Source organism: Rhinopithecus bieti, unplaced genomic scaffold (genome assembly GCF_001698545.2).
Source record: "Rhinopithecus bieti isolate Rb0 unplaced genomic scaffold, ASM169854v2 scaffold_76550, whole genome shotgun sequence".
Classification (NCBI taxonomy): domain Eukaryota; kingdom Metazoa; phylum Chordata; class Mammalia; order Primates; family Cercopithecidae; genus Rhinopithecus; species Rhinopithecus bieti.
Window position 1 is genome coordinate 1,381,734 of NW_016828762.1, and position 23,088 is coordinate 1,404,821.

The 23,088-nt window shown below is 42.9% G+C and overlaps 1 protein-coding gene across 2 annotated transcripts in view; it reads left to right on the forward strand.

Moving 5' to 3' along the window:
- PDZRN3 (PDZ domain containing ring finger 3) overlaps window positions 1-15,943 on the forward strand; it is a 246,458-nt gene extending 230,515 nt beyond the window's left edge. For both annotated transcript variants that reach the window (XM_017864602.1, XM_017864603.1), the window contains 5 exons: window positions 7,015-7,113; window positions 8,178-8,240; window positions 10,256-10,357; window positions 12,596-12,712; window positions 13,443-15,943. In XM_017864602.1, coding sequence (XP_017720091.1) covers window positions 7,015-7,113; window positions 8,178-8,240; window positions 10,256-10,357; window positions 12,596-12,712; window positions 13,443-15,008 — 1,947 coding nt within the window. In that variant the 3' untranslated portion in view covers window positions 15,009-15,943. The remainder of the gene's footprint in view (window positions 1-7,014; window positions 7,114-8,177; window positions 8,241-10,255; window positions 10,358-12,595; window positions 12,713-13,442) is intronic.
- Window positions 15,944-23,088: the final 7,145 nt, after the last annotated feature.

The following is a 23,088-nucleotide window of genomic DNA, read 5'->3' on the forward strand; positions in this document are numbered from 1 at the left end:
TATTCATGTTTATTTTCAATTCTGTTCATTTTACTGAGTATCTCTTACATTAAATACACTGTTTGGCCCTAGAAATGCAAAATCAGGAAGTCACCACTCTGCCTGCCTGTAAGGAGCTCACAAGCCATTAGGACCATTAGACATTAGCTTTTCATTTCTTCTTAAACAACCAGAATAGGGGCATTCTCCATCTCTAGCCCCTTTGAACAGTTACCATGGAGTACTGAGTCCATAGCAGCCAGGAAGTCTTGCTTTAACATTTGGTCTTTTGTCCACAGCAACCCAGATGTCACCAGGTCATTTCTGTTACCTAAGTACCTTCTCATAAAATGAACCTGGCAATTTTGGACAGGTGTTGTCCTCAGTTCTGTGGTGGTGATGGCTCAGGCCTCCTAGGCTAGGAACGCATCAGCTGAGGCCTGCTGTAGCCACTCACCGAAAGGGTCTCTCCACTAGAGAACAGTAGCCGTGCCTCCAGCATTGCTGTTTCAGAGGTGTGTCTCTGAAAGGGCTTCTGGTCAGTCCATTCGAGAAGGTTAATTAATAAACCCCACATGCTGAGAAGTGAGTTTCCTAAAGTGGGCCCAGTTTCCAGGGAGACTGGCATGTGCCTGTCATCCCTGCTTCTACATGAGATTTCTTAGAACAGTCGCAGTCTGCCTTCTAGATTCCATCCTGTTTTGTTCTAACTGTTGGGTTCAATTTTAGAAAAATCAGGCTGTTATATTTAAGGGGCCAATCTCAACAGACCACTTATCTAAATTGAATTGGACTAAAGTCAGCACCTTCCAAAGAACAACTAGTTCCATGGATGTTATATACGAGGAAAATATGTATGAGTGTGTTGAGATTTTATTAAAGCAAATGCACAGAGAAAAACATGTTCTGGCCAGACACGGTGGCTCACGCCTGTAATCCCAGCACTTTGGGAGGCCAAGGTGGGTGGATCACAAAGTCAAGAGTTCGAGACCAGCCTGGCCAACATGGTGAAACCCCGTCTCTACTAAAAATACAAAAATTAGCCAGGCATGGTGGCATGCACCTGTAATCCCAGCTACTTGGGAGGCTGAGGCAGGAGAATTGCTTAAACCCAGGAGGTGGAGGTTGCAGTGAGCCAAGATTGTGCCACTGCACTCCAGCCTGGGCAACAAAGCAAGACTCTGTCTCAGAAAAGAAAAAGAAAGAAAAGAAAAACAGATGTTCTCCCTTTTAAAGTACACAAAATGATCATATTTAGGTAAGTGTCAAATCCCCATTATTATGAGACTGCTTAGAGTTAAAGGGATTACACCCAAGTGTACCCTAGGGTTGAGCAGACAAATAATTACCCATAAATTTTCAGGCACTGAACACCTGCTCTACATCTTCCTGTAGGCAATTAAGAAAGAAAATACATGCCCAAAGAAGGCTTTTTCTTTTGTCTATTGTTTTAATTTCCCAGGTGATTCATCAGAAGCATCCTATGTAGGCTGTGAAACTGCTGTCACCTGTATTGTGTTTTCATGATATAATTCTGAGATCAGAAAGGAAAGGAAAGCTACAATTTCAATAGGAGACTAAAATGCTCTCCAAACCTGGTTTTATAGAGGAAGCTAAGTATATCAGAAGGGAACCAGGATTGACCTGAAGATTATGCAGGATGCCCCAGCCAGTCTAGAATTTTTTCTTTAGCCTTTGAGGCACAGGACAAGGAAGAGATCCTTAGGGAACCTTTCCTGGTCAGCCCCATCCTGGATTGAATTGGCTTCATTACTTTTCCTGTGTAATCAGGGTGTTTGCCACTTTTTGTACTATGCCTTCTAACAGCCTGCGTGGCAGTGCCCCAGATCTTTACATGCCTCAATCTTTTCTCCAAATTTCACCTCTCCAGAGGAGCTTCCCTGGCTACTCTCTGAAGCACCCCTATGCCACCAGTACCATTATTTACTTTTTTTTTTTTTTTTTGAGACTGTGTCTTGCTCTGTCACCCAGGCTTTTTGAGACTGTGTCTTGCTCTGTCACCCAGGCTGGAGTGCAGTGGTGCAGTCTTGGCTCACCACAGTCTCTGCCTCCTAGGTTCAAGCAATTCACCTGCCTCAGCTTCCCAAATAGCTGGGATTACAGGCATGTGCCACCACACCTGGCTAATTTTTGTATTTTTAGTAGAGACAGGGTTTCACCTTATCGGCCAGGCTGGTCTCAAACTCCTGACCCTCAAGTGATCTGCCTGCGTTGGCCTCCCAAAGTGTTGGGATTACAGATATAAGCCACCGCACCCAGCACATTATTTACTTCTTATCTGTCTTCCCCACTAGAATACAAGCTCCCTGAGAGCTAGGCTCTTGTCTAACTCATTTACCATATATTCCTTTTGCCCAGACCAGGTCTGGCATATAGTAGGCACCCGGAAATGTTTTTTGAATGAAGGAATAAAATGCCTTGTTACCCTGTCTCAAACATAAGGTCCTTGAGGGAAAATGCAGTCTTTAGAGATATTTCTATATCCCACATAACACCATGGAAACTGTTGAGATAAATGTGCACAGCAACCTGGACCAATAAGTTGAAGAGTTATGCTTTAGTGGCCAGTCTTCCTGGAGGTGGATAAAGCATTGAAATGAGTCTTTGAGATCTCCTTTGATTAAAGTAGCTGATGCTGAAACAGAGAGTTTGAATCAACAAGGTGGAATGGCCCTCTTAAAACTCTTAATTGGAATATCGTTTCAATTTCATCTGAAATGTCAGGCTTAGCTGTTCGTTTTTATCAACAGTCCATCTAGACCAGTAAGCAACAAGATACCAGTAACAGGGGTAGCTGTAATCCAGATAATGCTACTACATTATTCATACCAGTTTGATTAATAGTCATCTTTGAAATCTTATCTCCATCACAGATACATACTGATAACTTCTATGCTTTCAGCAATATGCTCAATTGTGTAAAACTAGATCAGTCACACAGAAATGCTGAGAATTTACAAACCACCCAGTAAGTTTGAGGAATTTTACTTTCCACTGAGTCCCCAAAATATTGTGTCTTAAAATCACAGAATGGCTAAGTTTGTCGAAGTTCAATGACTTGCTCAAGGCAACCTCCCTCATTAAAGATGGAACCAAACTGGTTTTTCATTTGGATCATCCTGCCTTGGACTCTGAAGTTCATTCCATTTTATTGAGCACCTACTGTGCACAGCATACAAGTCTAGACACTGCTTTCATTGCACAATTCGTTATTCAGCTACCATTGCCTTACTGTAATCTTCTTTGTAAGAAAACAAGGTAAACCATAAATCCATACAGATACAGAGACAATACCAGCTCTTACACTGTTGTTTTTCAAGAGCTTCTGAAAGCCTATTATGGATCACTCCGTGCTTAACTGTCAGCAACCAGATTCTTCTCTGTGATGTTGAACCATCCCTTGAAAATTAAATGACTGAGGCTAAGTCGTATCCTGTGCCTTCTAAATGAAGCTTTTCTGGCTTTCGTTTAGAGTTCCAAGAAGGGCCAGATAAGGCAAGGAAATATTATAGCCCACACCTTCCTATCTCACATCAGTGTCAAGTAAATACCTAGAGTAAGCTCCAGAATACCCTTTGCTTTGTTATTTGGAAATGTGCTTCACCAGCATTTGTTCATCCAATATCACTCATCCTTTGATAACACAGACCACTTCTAAGATAGAAAACTGCTCCTGGAGTGCTGCCCTTGAAGCAGAACACTAGCATTCTTATGTCCGTTTTAAAGATAAAACTGAGAACGTGACTATCCCCATGACGGTTTGTCCTGAGAGGATTTGTGATGGGAGTCAAAGGCTAAACGCAGTGTTGGGCTGTATGCCATTCTGCTGTTGTGAGGGAGTATGTGTTCTAAAATGAACACTAACTGGGAATAGAACTATTAATGGGACCTTCTTCTCTCCCATGCAAAAATGTCAAACAGCATTTGTGAAGAATCGATTACTAATTTTACTAAACACAGGTGAGGTTAGTGGCAGCGTATAAGGAAGGAAGCATAAGTGGTTCTTGATTCAGATGAAAATATCTTAAAACAATAAATGTTTTGAATATCTTCTGTTCCAGCCTGAAACTTTGTTCTAAGAAAGTTTTCTCCCTGATTAAAAGAAGTCATCAAGATTTGTTGGAGGAATTAACAGATTCAGAAGGAAAAACATACAGAAAAAATAATCATGATTAGCAACATGAACTAATGTCAACTACTCTATAGCTTAATAGTCCTCCAAATCTCTGTCAATCAAAATACTGACAAAAGATAGGACAGAAATGCTTTTCAGGTTAGGTTTTATCAAAATTGTATTCTAAAGTCTCATGACATCAGGCCACCTATATGTTTGGTAGTAGGCTAAATAAATCTAATCATTTTCTGCATAACAGAGTGTCAATATCACATTCTTCAGGAGTCTTTTTCTTACTTGAATACTCCTCGTACCTTATGCCTCTCAAATGGAACACTCAAATCTAGAAGTGTATTACAGAGTTGTGCTTGCCAGACTGCTCAAAAGCCACAAGGACCAGGTTGGCTGGTTTGTTTACTTTTCAGTCTGTCTCTAACCAATACGTGGTCCTACTGTGTGTGACTGTGTAACTCACCCCATCTGCGACGCGTTCACCAACACGTGAACTGGTCTACACTTTGTCCAGTGAGACAAATCTGCTAATCGTGCCCTTGGTTATCATGACAATGTCCGTTTGCTATAGAGGTTTCTGAACACTTCATTTCTGTGCTCACCTCATCATGACCAGGAAGCACGCTTTGAGGAGGAGGAGGAGGAGCAGAAGAAAGTCCAGTAGAACTATAATATCTTCTGTACTTCCTTGAGAGAGAATCACCTTGGCGGCCAGCCATTCAGAGAAAGCTGCAACTTGAATTATCAACATCTCTCGTCTTTCTCATTTTTCTTTCTACAATCTTCCCACTGCTGTCTCTCTCTGCTTGGGTTGCATGTGGACCTGTTTCAGCAAGATGTGTCTCCTGCAGGGATAGCACCAGGCTAAGTGGCAGCATTTGAGCTGCATCTGTGCAGTTGGACCTACACAGTCATGATATTTTGTTGATTCACACTAACCTCAAGGAAATGTCAAAACTGAAAAAGTGTTCCCTGTTACTCATATTCAAATGAAGTGTACCCTAAGAGAGACAGGGGGATGTGTTTGAAACATAAGAGGATGATATATGCCTAGTATATTTGTGGTATGCAAATTGGTTATTCTGAAGTATTTAGAAACCCAAGTATTTAGGCTTGCTCTCGTTGTTAAATATGACCCTTAAGCCCACTTAGTATATATCTCAAAAATGAAATTTCCACCTAATTCAATTATCAGAAATTAATGGGGTTTCATTTAATGAGAATTTACCATATTGCTAGAGCTATAATTAGGAAGCTGTTGAATTAACATATCAGTGTTCAGAAAATAATCTTACTAAGAGGGGCACTGAAATATACCCACTCTACCACAAACAACTTCTTGTGACTTCAGGCAAGTAACCATACCTGCATGTAATTATTATACTACCGGTGACCATGGACTTTCTGCGGGGCAGTCAATGTGCTAAGAGCTCTGTGTGTCTCACGTTGGTGACTCTGGGAGGCCGGATGACAGGTACTAGTGAAGACACAGACCTTAGATATAGTAACACGCTCATGATCAAGCTGCTAGAAAGAGGGAGAGTTGGGATCTGAACATCTATCTTCATAGTTACAACTCTTCCCCACCACATTATACCCCATAGATCAGCAAGAGAGACTGCTGAAAGTCATTGAGATCATGGCAGTCCTCACTTGAAACCTTTTGATGGGTTCCCATGATGTTGAAATAAAATCTTAGCTGCTCATGCTGGCCTATGGGCCATGCCTGGTCTAGCTCTGCCACCTGGCCACCCTCAGCCCACTTCTCTCCTTTTTGTACACGGGGCTCTGGCCATGCTGGCCCAGGGCCTTTTACACCTGCTGTTCCTCCACCTGGGAAGTGTCCATGGTGCCTGGCACCCTGCCTTTCATCGGGGAGAGTTCAAGAAGTATCTGCCATATAACTGCTTTGAGCTTCTCCACATAGACAGCTACATTCTCCTTCCCCTCTAAGAAGACCCTTGAGAGAGACCACTTGGAAATAGTCCCCAGATACAGTAGCACGAAGACCCCATCTCTGAGCCCCTCCATTCTCCTGCTTGGTGATTAGATAACACTAAAAATTAGACCAAAGGATCTGCCAGAGAACTTATCACGTGGCCCTTCAAATAGGCCTGCAGCTTAGAGCTACAAAAACTTGCACAAGTCATTGGCAAAGTGGGCAGGGGAGTGACTTAGCCTGATTACACTGAGAGCCCCAGGATGGCCCCCCTAAGGCTCCGACAATTTCCAAAGTTCTGACTTCATTCTGAAGCACAGACTAATTGGCAAATACAATAGCATGTGTCCCGCGTTTGGGCTCGCTTTGCTTTTATCTTATTTAATTTGCAGTAATAGCGGCTGAAACTAATTTCTCAACTGTAAATATCACAGCTGTTGTGGAGAACATTAATTGCACACTATCACGTTACCCTCCTTTCTTGGATCAATTTATGTGTAATCTGTTTGCAAGTTCTATGACTGTGAATATTAAGGGAACGCAATGTGAAATAATCTAACCAAACACATTGGAAACATTTGTACTGAAATGGCTGGTTGGTTTGGGGTATGGAAATATTCTTGTTTGTGGCAGACATTGAAAAAGTGCTTTTAAAAAGCCCTGCCCCAGAAGTCTTGACTCTGAGTGAAATATGGTAAATTTTCTTTGGGGGATCAATGAAATAACTATTTTCAAAATGACTTTATATTGAGTGAAAGGTCAGAAATGCCCTAGGCATTGATCCTGTGTCCATAATCACTTTTTTTTTTTAGTAAGTTAACCGGCCCTACACAATTGAATGCAAAGAAATCCAGTTCATCATTTAAAGATAATATTTTTAAAGCATTTGACATCCCCTCAACTCGCATTGCCTGCCACAGTCTCACTGGGAATGCCTTTCTTTGTCTAGGAAGTGGACCTCTACAGAATGAACAGCCAGGACAAGCTGGGCCTCACTGTGTGCTACCGGACGGACGATGAAGATGACATTGGGATTTATATCAGTGAGGTACAAAGGCTGATTTTGTTTTTGTAACTATCATATCAAGACCAAAAGGGTTTTTTTTCTTTTATATGTTCACCAACCCTAACCCACACCTCATCAAGAACTCTTTGGAAAGACACAAATTATTCTGTCCCCCTCATCACACTCCATGGCACTGCATCTTTCCATGGAGGTTAAGTTCTAATGTAAGTACTTAAGGCAAAATTACCCTTGAGAAGCCTGCAAATCAGCCATAAAATGGAGCCGTTTACATGGTTTTGTGTGTTTAGCCCCGAGGGAACAGCAGATTCACATTTCCCAACTCATGTTCATTTTTTCCTCTTGGTGGAGTATATACAGTTGAGTTTATATAAGTTGAATGTGACTTTTGTATGTACTTATCAAACTACATAGATGCATGCTGTTTTGATCTTCCTTGAGAAGATATACAAAGCAGCTGGTTTCAGTATGGAAACTTTACAGTGCACACGCATCCTTGCAATCACAGAAACCCAATTTTGTCAGGAAATAAAATCTGTCGCTACAGAACGAACTACTAGACTCTGAAATTGTCTCTTTGGTTGTATGTCATCCACCAAGCTTAAGTTAACCCAGTCTTTCTGCGTTTGGGGGCATCCCTCCCCTTATCAGTCCTCCTTGTCCCAATGATATTTCAAATTTCAAGTTATTTTCCAAATTTTAATACAAGTATTTGGCATAAAATAAGGTATGGTTGCTAGTCAGCATAATGAAGGGTATCCTTTAACCTGTTCTACATCATTGATTTTATTTTAATTACCATGCATGCAACAAAAGTCAGCTGTGCCTCCTCAGATCAGCAGAGCCTGCACACACTGCTGCGTAATAGAGTTGCTATGCAGGGATCCAAGAACCAGCCCTAGAAAGGGCTTAGAAGCAGATCAGCTCATGTTTGCCTCTCCTTGCACGACACTAAGTCTTGTTTATTTCTGTGCAAAACAGAAACACAGGGATGAGCATGACTGAGTGTTAGAGATGGCTTTGAAAGTGCTGTTGCTTTTTTTCATGCATATCTGCATTTGTGCTGAGATGGTCCATGTGTGTTTCAGATTGACCCTAACAGCATTGCAGCCAAGGATGGGCGCATCCGAGAAGGAGACCGCATTATCCAGGTAAGTCCACTTCCAAACAATGGCCTCATAAGGGGCCTATGACTAAAGAGCAAACTGGTTCTAATGATAGGTCTAGGGTTGAAATTGCAGAAGAGGTTAAAGAACAGGGATCACAAACACAGATGTGTAGTGAGGCCAGACAAGTTAAACTAATTGTGAGGCTAACTCTGAGTCATAAGACGCAACAGGGAGTGGTGAGGACTGAGACAAACTAGATGGGGCATGTTCTGTCCAAAGAGGGCCTTGCAAAACTTGAGCCAGTTCTCCTCATTTTCTTTCATTCTATTTGGATCAAAACAAACATCAGTGAGCCAAAGTCAGGCCAACAGTTTACAACTTGTGAACTAACATAATTCTCGTTTTAGATTTCTCTGAAAGATTAACTTTGGACCAAGCATTTCAGCGTCTCGTCCATAAAATGGGAACATTTTTGGCAAATTTAGCAGAATCGATTGAAAAGTCTTATAAATTTTCTGACTCAACATCTAACCATCCTAGAATTGCTTCTGAGGGTCATTACTTGACCTCGAGCCCTGTTGCTCCTTCTAGTCCAAATGAGACCATTCATGTCTCTTTTAGGCTACAACCTTCTTTAATCTCACAGAATTGAGATTACCATGCATGCAACAAAAGTCAGCTGTGCCTCCTCAGATCAGCAGAGCCTGCACACACTGCTGCGTAATAGAGTTGCTATGCAGGGATCCAAGAACCAGCCCTAGAAAGGGCTTAGAAGCAGATCAGCTCATGTTTGCCTCTCCTTGCACGACACTAAGTCTTGTTTATTTCTGTGCAAAACAGAAACACAGGGATGAGCATGACTGAGTGTTAGAGATGGCTTCATTGTGTCCACAAGGCTTAGTTTTCTCTCTTCTCATCCATATCCTCTCATTCCTAATCCACTGTGTTTTTCTCATTGCATACCTCACCACAAGTTATTTTTATTTTCTTCTCCCACTGCCTACTCTGTGTTTCTCTAGCCTTCAGCCAGAACCTGTGCTGCTCAGGATCGCTTGTCCTAGGGAAGTGACCCAAACCTTCACACCTGACGGGTCAGGGTCCTCAGCATACTGCCTGTTTTTTTTTTTGTTTGTGTGTGGTTTTTTTTTTTTTTTTTTTGGTTGCTGGAGTTTTCCATTAACCTTTACTAAGAATGGAAGCACTCAGAGGTATTCCAAGGAATCCCCTGGGTTCCAGACACAGTCCTCCCCGCCTCCACTGTATCAAAGCAAGCCCATTTTCCCTTGGTAATTGAAGGCAATCACTTCAACCAATAGAGTCACCCCTTTTGCTGCCTGTTAGCTCACTGGTGTAAGGAGGCATGTGGAGGGCTCCACTTCCAATTCAATGGAACCATTGCTGTGTTCCCTGGAGGGTGGCGTTCCACCAGGATTAAGACCTCCAGACCAACAGGGGTCAAAGTCACCAGGACATGCAACCAAAAATCCTGCAAGAGGGTTAATCAAGTGTGATAGTGAGAGTGTCATGCCCACTTGACCCTCTGCCTGGCCTAAAGAAGTTTAAGTGTCAAACTGGGGACACAAAACACCATGTATAATTCTATTCCCTTTTCTTAACCTCAGTTTCCATAATGTTCACATCAGACCCACTGCTGCTTTTTCTTCTATATTATCCAATAATGTCTACATATACTCCTGCCTGAATATTATGTCTAATTACTTACATGTTCCCTCCGCACAGCATTATGATTTTTCTCAGTGCTGTCTTCTAGAGGTCCAGCCCCTTCTGGTCACACTCCACACATCACAGTCACCTCATGAACTACACTCATGGAGGCTCCTTTGTAGACCAGAGAAACTGCATTGTTCTGAGCAAGACTTTTCCTTCATAAAATCAGTATTATTTTCCAGCTACAGGGAAGTTTTATGTTCCAGCTGTGAGTGGGTGACAAATGCAGGTCTGAAATAAAACAGAATGATTTTGCACCATCTAATCATACTATTTGTCTCCCCACTCCCCACCACCCTTTTCTTTTTTTTTCTTTTTTTTTTTTAAAGATCAATGGGATAGAGGTGCAGAACCGAGAGGAGGCTGTGGCTCTTCTAACCAGTGAAGAAAATAAAAACTTTTCATTGCTGATTGCAAGGCCTGAACTCCAGGTAAATCGGCTTCCTACAGATGAAACTGGGTCTGTATTTCTAAAATCAGACGAGATCAGGCGCGTTCAGGGTGGTATGGCCGTAGACTGTATTTCTAAAATCAAAAGCTCAGGTCCCCAGGCTTGGAAAAGAGCACCTGCGTATTGGCTGTGAACTTGAAGGTGCTTTGTACCCTAGAAATGTAATCAAACTTGCTGTGACTTAGAATCCACTTTATGATTTAGCCATGTAAGGTTGGTTAGATACCCACCCTGACATCTATACTGCAGGCCCACCAGGTTGGTTAATGCAGGGATCATAGGGAAGGAAAAGGAAACAGAATGGAATGGGAAACGCAACTGGAGTCATGACCATCAAGACGTTTGACTTCCAAAGGCCTAACACATGTTCCAGCCTTGATCTGTGCAGGTTCCATTTACAATAGCCGAGTATGGGAAATTAAAAATTGCTCTTTCAAAATAAAAGAAATATTGAATGATAAATAATAATTAAAACTGATATGACCACCAAATAAGTGCTAGACTCTCCGTGGATTACTTTACACTCAGGAGAGCCTTCCCAAGAGATGGAAGTTTTCAGGGGTTCAAAAGTTACCCAGAAAAGCCCCAGAAGGAGGGTGATAAAGCAGGGAGGGGTTCGGGCCCAAGTAATCTGATTCAGACCACTGTGTTATAATAACTCGTTCCGCAGAAGGAATCATGAACTCTCCCAGGTGGCACTCTGGATCCACTTAGAATGGCTCCAGCAACACATCTAGGGCAGTCCAGTAGTAGATCTCTTTAGGTATGTGTATTACTCCATTTTCATGCTGCTGATAAAGACATACTCAAGACTGGGTAATTTATAAAGAAAAAGAGGTTTCATGAACTCACAGTTCCACATGGTTGGGGAGGCCTCACAATCATGGCAGAAGGCAAAAGGCACATCTTACATGGCAGCAGGGAAGAGAGATGAGAACCAAGCAAACAGGGTTTCCCCTTATAAAACAATTAGATTTCATGAGACTTACTCACTACCATGAGAACAGTGTGGGGAAAACTGCACCCATGATTCAATTATCTCCCACGAGGTCTCTCATACAACATGTGGGAATTATGGGAGTTACAATTCAAGGTGAGATTTGGGTGGGGACAGCCAAACCATATCAGTATGAAACCCAGTTGAAAAAGTAGCCTAGAGACAGCGGCATACAGGGCATCTGATTCTCCACAGATGGAAGCCTCATGAGCTCAAAGGGAACTTCAGCTGTCATCTCACCCACAGTCACAAACTTTTTCTTAAAGGTCCAGATAGTAAATGTTTGACTCAGGTGGCCATACCATCTCTGCTAGACTCTGTCACTCTAGTGCAAAAGCAGACATAGACATTTATGTCAGCGAATGGGCATAGTTGTGTTCTCATTAAATTTTTTTTTTATTTACAAAAATAGGCTGGATTCAGCCCATGAGCTATAGAGTGCCAACTTCTGAATAGTTCACTCTTTTTAGGGCAAGGCAGATAAAGGCCTTTTAAAAGTGATATCCAGTCAGGCTCAGTGGCTCATGCCTGTAATCCCAGCACTTTGGGAGGCCGAGGCAGGAGGATCACTTGAGGTCAGGATGAGGCCCACCTGGCCAACATGGTAAAACCCCATCTCTACTAAAAATATCAGAATTAGCTGGACGTAGTGGTGCATGCCTGTAATCCCAAATCCCAGCTACTCGGGAGGCAGAGGTTGCAGTGAGCCAAGATTATGCCACTACACTCTAGCCTGGGAGACAGAGCGAGATTCTGTCTCAAAAAAAAGAAAAAACAAAAAACGTGATATCCTTGCCCAAGCCAAACAGCTAGTTACTGTATCAGAAGGAACTCTTTTCACACTAAAAATCATTTTTCTATGGGACCTGTTAAACTTGTGTCTGGTCCAGCAAGCAGGGGGAACAGCTAAATCTGACCCTCCTACACAGGTGTCTTACTGCACTGAAAGTAGCTGAGATGGATGAAAGAATTTCACCCTGAAAAAAAAAATCATGGATATTAAAGACTTCCCCAGTTTGTAGTGTAGGTTTGGAGGTCTCTTTAATGTGAGGGTGGGATAGTTTCCTGACTTAACGGCAAATCACTGGGCAGACTGCATTTTGATGACTCTTGGAGGAAGCCCTGGAAATATTTTTCCCCAAGGTAATGTCATTTTTTAAAAAATATAAATGAACATGAAAGGAAACTTCTAAGGCATGTGTTGGCTGCTCTTGCCTGCAGCTGGATGAGGGCTGGATGGACGATGACAGGAACGACTTTCTGGATGACCTGCACATGGACATGCTGGAGGAGCAGCACCACCAGGCCATGCAATTCACAGCTAGTGTGCTTCAGCAGGTAACGCCCATGCACCAGTCCCTGACACTCTGCCCTGCTGAGCTGTAGGAAAGTCTGCTTCCTCCATCCCCCTTTATGGCACTAAAGACCATCAGAAGCTTATCCACCTGGAAGACAGCAAGGAAACAGCCTCAAGTACTTTTCTATTTGAGCACCAGACCAGTGAAATGCAAGCTGGTACTGTCCCTAGCTAAGCTTTTAAATCTAAGCACCACTGCCAAAGCAAAGCTGACCTTATGATAATTTGTTTGGAAAACATATGCGTCGGCATTACCATAGATTGGAAAAAACCGTGTTTTCCAAAGTAAAGCAATCCCTTCTGTTTAACCTGAGCTACTTGGAGCTCTCCAGCTCCCTACTCTGCTACTACCATTGTCAGAGTCTTAATGAGCCACTTACTGAGTCCTGTATGAGCTAAACAAGGACCTTTATACATCCTACCTGTGTACTGATTGATTTAACAGAATCATTCATTGAGATAAAGTGACTATTATTATCCTCATTTTACAAAACTGAGAACAAGAACAAGAATAAGTGACTTGCCCAGGTAGATATGGGTAAGTGTGGCTAAGGCCCACACTCTTGACCTGGTCCTACTGTCAGATGCTGCCCCACAGCCTTAGAAATGTACGGCCTGCCCTATCCAGAAACACTGCAAGGAAAGGTCAAACCTGAGTACCTGCTGCGTAGACCTCCCTCACTGTGACCCTTTGTTCTTGTTTTTATGCAGAAGAAGCACGAGGAAGACGGTGGGACCACAGATACAGCCACCATCTTGTCCAACCAGCACGAGAAGGACAGCGGTGTGGGGCGGACTGACGAGAGCACCCGCAATGACGAGAGCTCGGAGCAAGAGAACAACGGCGACGATGCCACCGCATCCTCCAACCCGCTGGCGGGGCAGAGGAAGCTCACCTGCAGCCAGGACACCTTGGGCAGCGGCGACCTACCCTTCAGCAACGAGTCCTTCATCTCGGCCGACTGCACGGACGCCGACTACCTGGGGATCCCGGTGGACGAGTGCGAGCGCTTCCGCGAGCTACTGGAGCTCAAGTGCCAGGTGAAGAGCGCCACTCCTTATGGCTTGTACTATCCTAGTGGCCCCCTGGACGCCGGCAAGAGCGACCCCGAGAGCGTGGACAAGGAGCTGGAGCTGCTGAATGAGGAGCTGCGCAGCATCGAGCTGGAGTGCCTAAGCATCGTGCGCGCCCACAAGATGCAGCAGCTCAAGGAGCAGTACCGCGAGTCTTGGATGCTACATAACAGCGGCTTCCGCAACTACAACACCAGCATTGACGTGCGCAGGCACGAGCTCTCGGACATCACCGAGCTCCCGGAGAAATCCGACAAGGACAGCTCGAGCGCCTACAACACGGGCGAGAGCTGCCGCAGTACCCCGCTCACCCTGGAGATCTCCCCTGACAACTCCTTGAGGAGAGCAGCGGAGGGCATCAGCTGCCCGAGCAGCGAAGGGGCTGTGGCGACCACGGAAGCCTATGGGCCAGCCCCAAAGAATCTGCTCTCCATCACGGAAGATCCCGAAGTGGGCACCCCTACCTATAGCCCGTCCCTGAAAGAGCTGGACCCCAGCCAGCCCCTGGAAAGCAAAGAGCGGAGAGCCAGCGACGGGAGCCGGAGCCCCACGCCCAGCCAGAAGCTGGGCAGCGCCTACCTGCCCTCCTACCACCACTCCCCATACAAGCACGCGCACATCCCGGCGCACGCCCAGCACTACCAGAGCTACATGCAGCTGATCCAGCAGAAGTCGGCCGTGGAGTACGCGCAGAGCCAGATGAGCCTGGTGAGTATGTGCAAGGACCTGAGCTCCCCCACCCCGTCGGAGCCGCGCATGGAGTGGAAGGTGAAGATTCGCAGCGACGGGACGCGCTACATCACCAAGAGGCCCGTGCGGGACCGCTTGCTGCGGGAGCGCGCCCTGAAGATCCGGGAAGAGCGCAGCGGCATGACCACCGACGACGACGCGGTGAGTGAGATGAAGATGGGGCGCTACTGGAGCAAGGAGGAGAGGAAGCAGCACTTGGTGAAGGCCAAGGAGCAGCGGCGGCGGCGCGAGTTCATGATGCAGAGCAGGTTGGATTGTCTCAAGGAGCAGCAAGCAGCCGATGACAGGAAGGAGATGAACATCCTCGAACTAAGCCACAAAAAGATGATGAAGAAGAGGAATAAAAAAATCTTCGATAACTGGATGACGATCCAGGAACTCTTAACCCACGGCACAAAATCCCCGGACGGCACTAGAGTATACAATTCCTTCCTATCGGTGACTACTGTATAATTTTCACTTCTGCATTATGTACATAAAAGAGACCACTACCACTAGGGTAGAAATTCCTGCCTCGTTCAATGCGGCAAGTTTTTGTATATAAGATAAATACGGTCTTCATGTTTATAGTCCAAATTTGCAGACCCTACAACTCTGGGTGTCATAGGTCTATTTTAAGGGGGGAGAGAGAAAAACACCCTTACTATCTTGGAAGGCAATATTAACAAACAGAGCTTTTTTCAAATAGCAATTGTACTTTTCTACCTGTACCCTTTTACATAAAGTGTTTAAATTTCAGAAAGATCTTTTATTAAGCATACTTTCACAGAATAATTTGTTTAAACTATATTCATATTAAAAACTTAAACACGCTTTTTTTCCTGCCTAAAAACACAAATACAACTGCCAGTATGTATTTTTAATGGAACCCTATTTTATAATGTTACGTTACTGAATGTGTTTCATATGCGTGACCGTTAAGATATTATTTAGGTGAAGGTTTCAACTCAAAACCACCCAACCTGGTGGTTAACGATTTAATACACATAACCAAACCGGCAGCATTTCGAGTTGGGATATACATTTAAACATTTTCCTGGTTAAGGTTCCCAAGAGAGTGTAAAGGTTTTAGCAGAAAGCAAAATATCATGCAGCTTTATGGAAGTTTAAAGCATGTTTGCAAATATTGCAGCCCATTGAAAGAATTTGCATGTACAGGAAAGTTGTGGATGGAGATGGTTTGTGGAATTTTAAGTGCTCATTGTAGTAAACTTTTGCTTTGTAGATTTGAAGGTAGACTTATACAAGCAAGTTCACAAAATCATTATTAGTTACAAACATTAAGTAAAATGAAGTTAAAATAAATTATTATTTTCTATTTGATATGTTTTGATGTGATTCCTCATTTTGCAGTGGTGCCTATAAAATAAAAGCCTTTTGCAGTGTTTGCTTTTTTTCCCTTGGTCGTATTACCTGCTACTTTGGAAGGATTTAAGTATTTTAGACCATCTGATGCCTTCGCATTCAGCCTCATGGATATAAAGCCAAGGTCTAGCAGTGAAGAACACAGGGTCAAATTTACCATACAACCCTGATTCTGACTGCCTGTCTCACAGAAAGTTTCAGCCTGGCCCAATATCCTATAAACAAGAATAGCTATGAGCAAGTTTATCAATCAGGGCCATGTTTACAGTGAAATCTCTTTCGTTTACTGCAACCATTACTGCCTGTCAGTAATAACTAACAACTCCGGGTGGCTAGGTCCAGCTTTCCATTTCTAAGATACATCTGCACATCAGGCAATATTTTCATAGAAAAACAGGGGTCACCAAACTGGGTGGGCTTCAAATCTGGTATCTTTCTGACTACTGCAACCACCAGGATCCTAAATAATGAATTTGCTACAAATTGTTTCCTGATTGATTGTAATGTTTACACCAATTTCAGCTGTAATACTTACTGAAAAAAAAGTAAGATAAAGATAGGATTAGGATGGTGTCATTTTTATTTGCCATGATGCCATACATCTGGTTTACTGTCTGATCCAAATGGAATTTGGATTGAAATGACCAGGTGTTTTAGGCATTTCAGACATATATTCCTCTCACAGACCCTGCTCCAACCACAGTCCCTCCTTTGGGGCCAGAATCGAGACTAATTAGTAGTCACTCTTGTAATAACTTAATGAAAATGAAACACTGAAATACTTATTCCTCATTATTAAGATGTCTGTTCATTACCTCTTCCAGAACCAGGCATTGTTATGATAATTACATCTGCTACATTACTCTAATCAGCCCTCCAAGGTGAAATTTTTGCAAAAAGTATACTATTAGGGCCTCGGTTTCCCTATATTCTCTGTTTTAACTTTCCACAAAATATGATCCTTACCTCCTCCCAGGAGGAGCTCCCCTTTCCCAGTCCTGTCACCTCATACCCTGTCTTCCTAGTTAATGTTTCACAGCGAACAATCATCAGTCAGATGAATTATAAATTGCTGCAAAGCATATATCAGCATATGAGTTTACATGGGGAAATACCTTTCCTCCCCTTGTGTGTTCTCATTGAAGGCCAGAGGGGGCTACATGGCCACAGGAACAGCTTTAGCCTAAACAGTCAAGCACAGTTTGTTTGTTTTTTTGTTTTTGTTTTTTTTTTTTTGAGACCGAGTCTCGCTCATCGCCCAGGCTGGAGTGCAATGGCACGATCTAGGCTCACTGCAAGCTCCACCTCCTGGGTTCACGCCATTCTCCTGCCTCAGCCTCCTGAGTAGCTGGGACTACAGGTGCCCACCACCACACCGGGCTAATTTTTTGTATTTTTAGTAGAGACGGGTTTCACCATGTTAGCCAGGATGGGCTTGATCTCCTGACCTTGTGATCCGCCCGTCTTGGCCTCCCAAAGTGCTGGGATTACAGGTGTGAGCCACCATGCCCGGCCAAGCACAGGGGTTTCTAACCAGGGCTCCCCATGTGTCTGGATTTGGGGCTCAGCTCCTGCACTTATGAAAAAGTGGAGGGAAATAATAGGATGCATTCAAATCCAAATCTAAATCCTTTGATTTCAACTTATTTTTAAATCACTTTATCATCTAGATATACTTAGTCATAACATTCTGTGTAATATGAGGCTTCCCAAATCTAATTTAACCAATTAACTTCTAAAAGAAATTGGAAGAGATCTTAGAAATCATCACTTTATCAATGAACAGGGCACTCAGGGAGGCACAGAAATGCAGTGCAGCTCATTCATAACCAAACTGGGATTTGAACTCAAAACCCAAACCTGGTTCCACAATTCTTAGCACCCCATACTCTGGAGAATCACCCTCATGTGCACGGTTAACTTAGATGCATTAAATCCTGTGCCCTCGACCAAAAAAACAAATGCATTTCACCAGTGGATGCCCCAGAGTGAACATAAGAGGAATCATGAATCTGCCATTTCTTCAACAAGTATGAGCTCCAAGTGCCTCACAGTGCATTTCTTAGCTGGCGATCAGGATGAAAATTTTCCTGGGTAATAGTGATGAGACAATTTCTAGCTTCCGTTCTCACTGATGTAAAGCCCCAGCTTCTGTGTAAACAGAACATCCACTATAACTAACAGGCCTTTCTACCACCCTGGCTGCATGTACTTTACTTCTTGGGCTCATTGAAGGATCTGATGGAAGCTATAGATTCTATTTGCAGAAAATTAAAAAGTGTGTATAATTGAAGACTTCACATACCCCCAAAATCCATTCACAGATCCCGTCTAAGCATGCAAGAACCCCAAGTTTAGAATAACCGAATTTGATAGCTTTATAGGTTTTTTATTTCTCAGACTTTTATTTCAGCTGCATCTTATGCACACTATTTGATTTGAATGCCTACTTTTCATATCCAGGACTACTTTTCTTCCTATTAGAACTATACTGTTTAACACAATTAAAATTTAGCAAATCACTAGTACCTATAACTAGTACCTATACTCTTCCAGTCATAGTGCAGTTTTTCTGACACCTACATAAATTGAGAAACGATGAATACAGATTTCTGATTCTCCATAGCAGCCACCCCACTGGTTGGATGACTCAGGTTTAAACTAATTCTAAAATACAAAGGGAAGGAAATGAGAATGTATTGACCATCTGAGCTGCACTGCCTAATACCCGTAGCCACTAGCCACATCTGGCCATTAAGCAGTTAAAATGTGGTTAGTCCAAATTGAAATGTTCTGAGAAAATGGATTTCAATGACTTTGTATTTAAAAATGAAAAATATTTGGATAATTTTTATGTAGAAATCATATGTTGCATATGTTGGATTGAATAAAATGCATAGTTATCACTAATTTAACCTGTTTTAACTGTTTAATGTAAATGCTGGAAGATTTTTAATTACATATGTGGCTTGCGTTATACTTCTATTGGGCAGCACAGATACAGAAAATATCAGCAAGTACATGCTAAACCCTTGCCCTCATCATCTCGCTAAATCCTTGGGGCAGTCCCATGAAGCAGATGCTTCATCAATAGTTAAGACTCAGATTAAAAACTTTGCCCAGACAAGTGTAAAGATGTGATTTGAACTGGCATCTACCTAATACCAAACCCTTTACGTGTGCGTCCATCTCCTCCTAAGAAGCAATTCAAAGTATGTTCAGTTTAGGTTAATATTTGTAACATATTCATAATCACAAAGAAATTACTTCAAAGTAGCAAGCATTTCACTCAGTTCCCTTTGAGTTCTAAATTGCAGAATATTCTAACTCTCTCGGCAAGAACACATGACAATGAATAAATATCTAGGAATGTGGGGGCACAAGCTAAGTTTTTCATCTTTTAAATGGAAACAGGAGATCCCAAATAGCAAAAATCATAAATATGATGAGGTGGGATTATATATCGCCTAAGGAATACTAGTTGGAGAACTAATTAAGACTATAAACTGAAATATGAAAATTAACCAAGTAATTATCTACTTGTAGCCTTCAGAGGCAGGTTACAGGTTACTTGTTAGGAACATTGCCCAAAACCAAGGAAGCAAACAATTCTGCCACAAGCAATTGAGACTCCCACTTTTATTTCTGTTTCTCGGTTTTAAGTATTTTAGGATTTCTGTGGAGCATCAAGTAATTAAAAAGAAAATCACTAAAACTGAGATAAGATACAAGAATTCTCCTGGCAAATGCTGTAGTCTTCAATTTTGATTAAATGTGAATTCCCTAAAGCAGTTATAAAACAAAGTGTAGTTCTCTGAGTTTCATTCAAATGGGGTTTTTCTGCTTAAATGGTTCATTTTCTTTAGCTTCCAGTTGCAACTAATCCTGAAAGGGCACAGTCCACAGGGACATGTGGTTTGCCTATAATGTGGTTTTGCCTTTCAATGGCAGAATGCTGACCTCCGTGCACTCAGCATCTTTTTAAAATGAAAAACAGGGAATTAATGATCCCTCCTTCACTGGGGCTATTGCAAATTTAAACTAGCTCACCAATTAGTAAGTCTCGCTAAAATCCTCAAAAGCCAAAGGAAACTCCCTAAACCTCATCAGAGTCTCTCAAAAATATACTAGGAAGTAATTAAATTGTGTTTTTAGTTCTCTTTGGAGAACTACACGTCTCCCAGACATTGTGGGTTTGACTTAGCAGTTTCAGCTCTGTAGAATTATGACAACCGTATGCATCCAGGAGCCATGTCAGAAACCAGCACGGATTCCTTCATCCACTAGTTACTATGTGCATACTCAATCTAGGGCCATGGGGAGGTCTCTGGAGCTCATGGTCCAGTGAGAAAGAAAACAGTAATCCAGCCATCACACAAATACTTACAAACATCACACAAATACGCACTCAACAAGATTAGAGTAAGGGTCAGATAGGAGAGCCAGTGCCACAGATTTCAGAGAGGATCTCCCTTAAAAAGTTATGGTTGATCTGAGAGTCAATAGATGAATGTGAGTTAACTAGAAAGGTAGTTAAATACAGAAAATAGCATGTACAAAGGTCCTGAAGTGAGAGAGATTTGGCCTATTTGAAACAAACAAAAAAAGGCAGGTGTGACTTGAGCTCAAACACAATGGAAAAAGAATAGAGAGAATTGAGTGTGTAAAGACAGGCAGTTAGGAAGGAACGACACTGTCTACTTAACCATAAATACCTATTCATTACGGCCAACCTTTATTGAGCACCTAATATGTGCCAGAAACTGCTAAGTCTTTTACGTGTGCTAACCCCCTGAACCATAAGTAGCCTACCTGATGGGTGGCACTGTTCTTATTTTGTGAATAAGGAAATAAAGAAGGCTTAGGAAAGCAATCAGCTGGTGCATGGTTGAGGGGAAAAGTGAAGCCATCTCTCTCTGACCCCACTGAATCACTGGGCTGGAAGTAGCAACTCCGTGACAGGCACTATGGAAAAGGTTCATATATTTCAGCAGATACCTAGTATCTGGAGACCTTTGGTGACTATTCTGTGCCCTGCCTTTTTCTGCTCAGGACTGAATCTGTTTATAACCCTGTTACTTCCCATTTTTATGCCATAGCAGACAAAAACATGCTTTGTCAATCCACTTCTGCAAAGTCAACCACCTTGACCACTAGATAGAACATATTTCCCAATCCAGGGCTCATTTTCCATCATCCACCAGGAAACACACAGGAGCTTAGGAAGAGAGCTTCCTTTCCCTGGCTTACCAGCTACAGTCTTTACCACCAGTTCTCACCACCACCCCAGAGAGGTACCTGATCTGATGAGATGGTCCCACTGAACACATAATGAAGAAGGCAATTTAAGTCGTTTGAGGACCACAGCTTCTCTGATTACCCCCCGCCCTGAAACACCTGTCCTGAATTGTACCTTGCTGTGTAAATTAATGTGGGTGATTCCACATTGAAGAGCAAGACTCTGCAACCCCTGCTGCCACCCAATCAGATCTTCCTTCCATAAATGATCGCCAAAGCATTGTAAGCAGAGCCACAAGGTTTCACAGACACTAAACAGCCACCTTTATAAAGAAGTTTCCCAGTGCCCATGAACTGGAGGCACAGATAACACACAGGGGTTAAATGAATTCCTAATTATAATTTAAACTTGGCCATTTTCTGAGAAGCAGGGGGCTTAAGACATAGAATGTGGGTTTTATAAATGCTTAACAGTTACCAGAACAAACAAAATCGGCCTGTTGGGTTTCAGAGGAGAGTCTTATGGACAAAGGGGATTGAGTTTTGACCGAAAAATGAGAATCTAAGTACCACTTTCAGTATGACCTGTGTCTTTGGAAGTTGCCGGTTTAAACTGGGCCTTGTCACAAATATCTATGGACTTTGTTACCTTAAGAACATGGGCACACGCACTCTGGATTCCCAGTCACCAATGTTTCAAGTGGCACTTTTTTGGGAAGGCTTATCAAATATAAACCAATATATGCCATTATAAATAAATATATATATATATAATACCAATATATACCAATTTTTTAAACTGGCTGCTAAACTTCTGGCTCTTTTTGAGCCAGTCTTTACAGGAATGAGACATATTTCTACTTCTAGTCCATCAACTCTCCTGCTTTTTCCTCCTCCTGACCGGGGACACTTCTGTAATACTAAGATATCATGACGTTTCCCTTATGAACAACAGGTACAATCTATAAAACAGGCTTAGAGTGTATTCTTTCATTCAGCAACAAGCATAATTCCAAAAGAAGTATGTACACTGGGGCCAGGCGTGGTGGCTCACACTTGTAATCCCACAACTTTGGGAGGCCAAGGCAGGTGGATCACCTGAGGTCAGAAGTTCAAGAGCAGCCTGACCAACGTGGTGAAACCTCATCTCTACTAAAAATACAAAAATTAGCCAGGCGTGGTGGCGGGCTCCTGTAATCCCAGCTACTCACGAGGCTGAGGCAGGAGAATTGTTTGAACCCGGGAGGCGGAGGCTGCAGTGAGCCGAGATGGCGCCATTGCGCTCCAGCCTGGGCAACAAGAGGGAAACGTCATCTCAAAAAAAAAAAAAAGAGAGAGAGAGTATGCACATTGGTACATAGTTTTGCATTTAGAAACAAAGCCAAATATTTAACGTGTTTTTTTGTTTTTGTTTTTGAGACGGAGTCTGGCTCCGTAGCCCAGGCTGGAGTGCAGTGGCGCAATCTCGGCTCACTGCAAGCTCCGCCTCCCGGGTTCACGCCATTCTCGTGCCTCAGCCTCTCGAGTAGCTGGCACTACAGGCGCCCGCCACCACGCCCCGCTAATTTTTTTGTAGTTTTCAGTGGAGACGGGGTTTCACTGTGTTAGCCAGGATGGTCTCGATCTCCTGACCTCCTGATCCACCCACCTCGGCCTCCCAAAGTGCTGCGATTACAGGCGCAAGCCACCGCGCCTGGCCTAATGGTGTTTTTAAAAACACACAAGAGCTCAGTGATACCTCAGCCTACATGAAAAGTCCTGCAAGTATGATGGATCCGCCACCAAACCCAATCAGCATATTCACAATCTTACCATACAGTGAGCATGCATTTCAACTCATGCTTTGGGAAATGTCAGTAGTCAGAGCCCCAAAGCAATCAACCACTAATTCATAGTATACCAAAATGCTTCCTTGTTATTTATTTTTGAC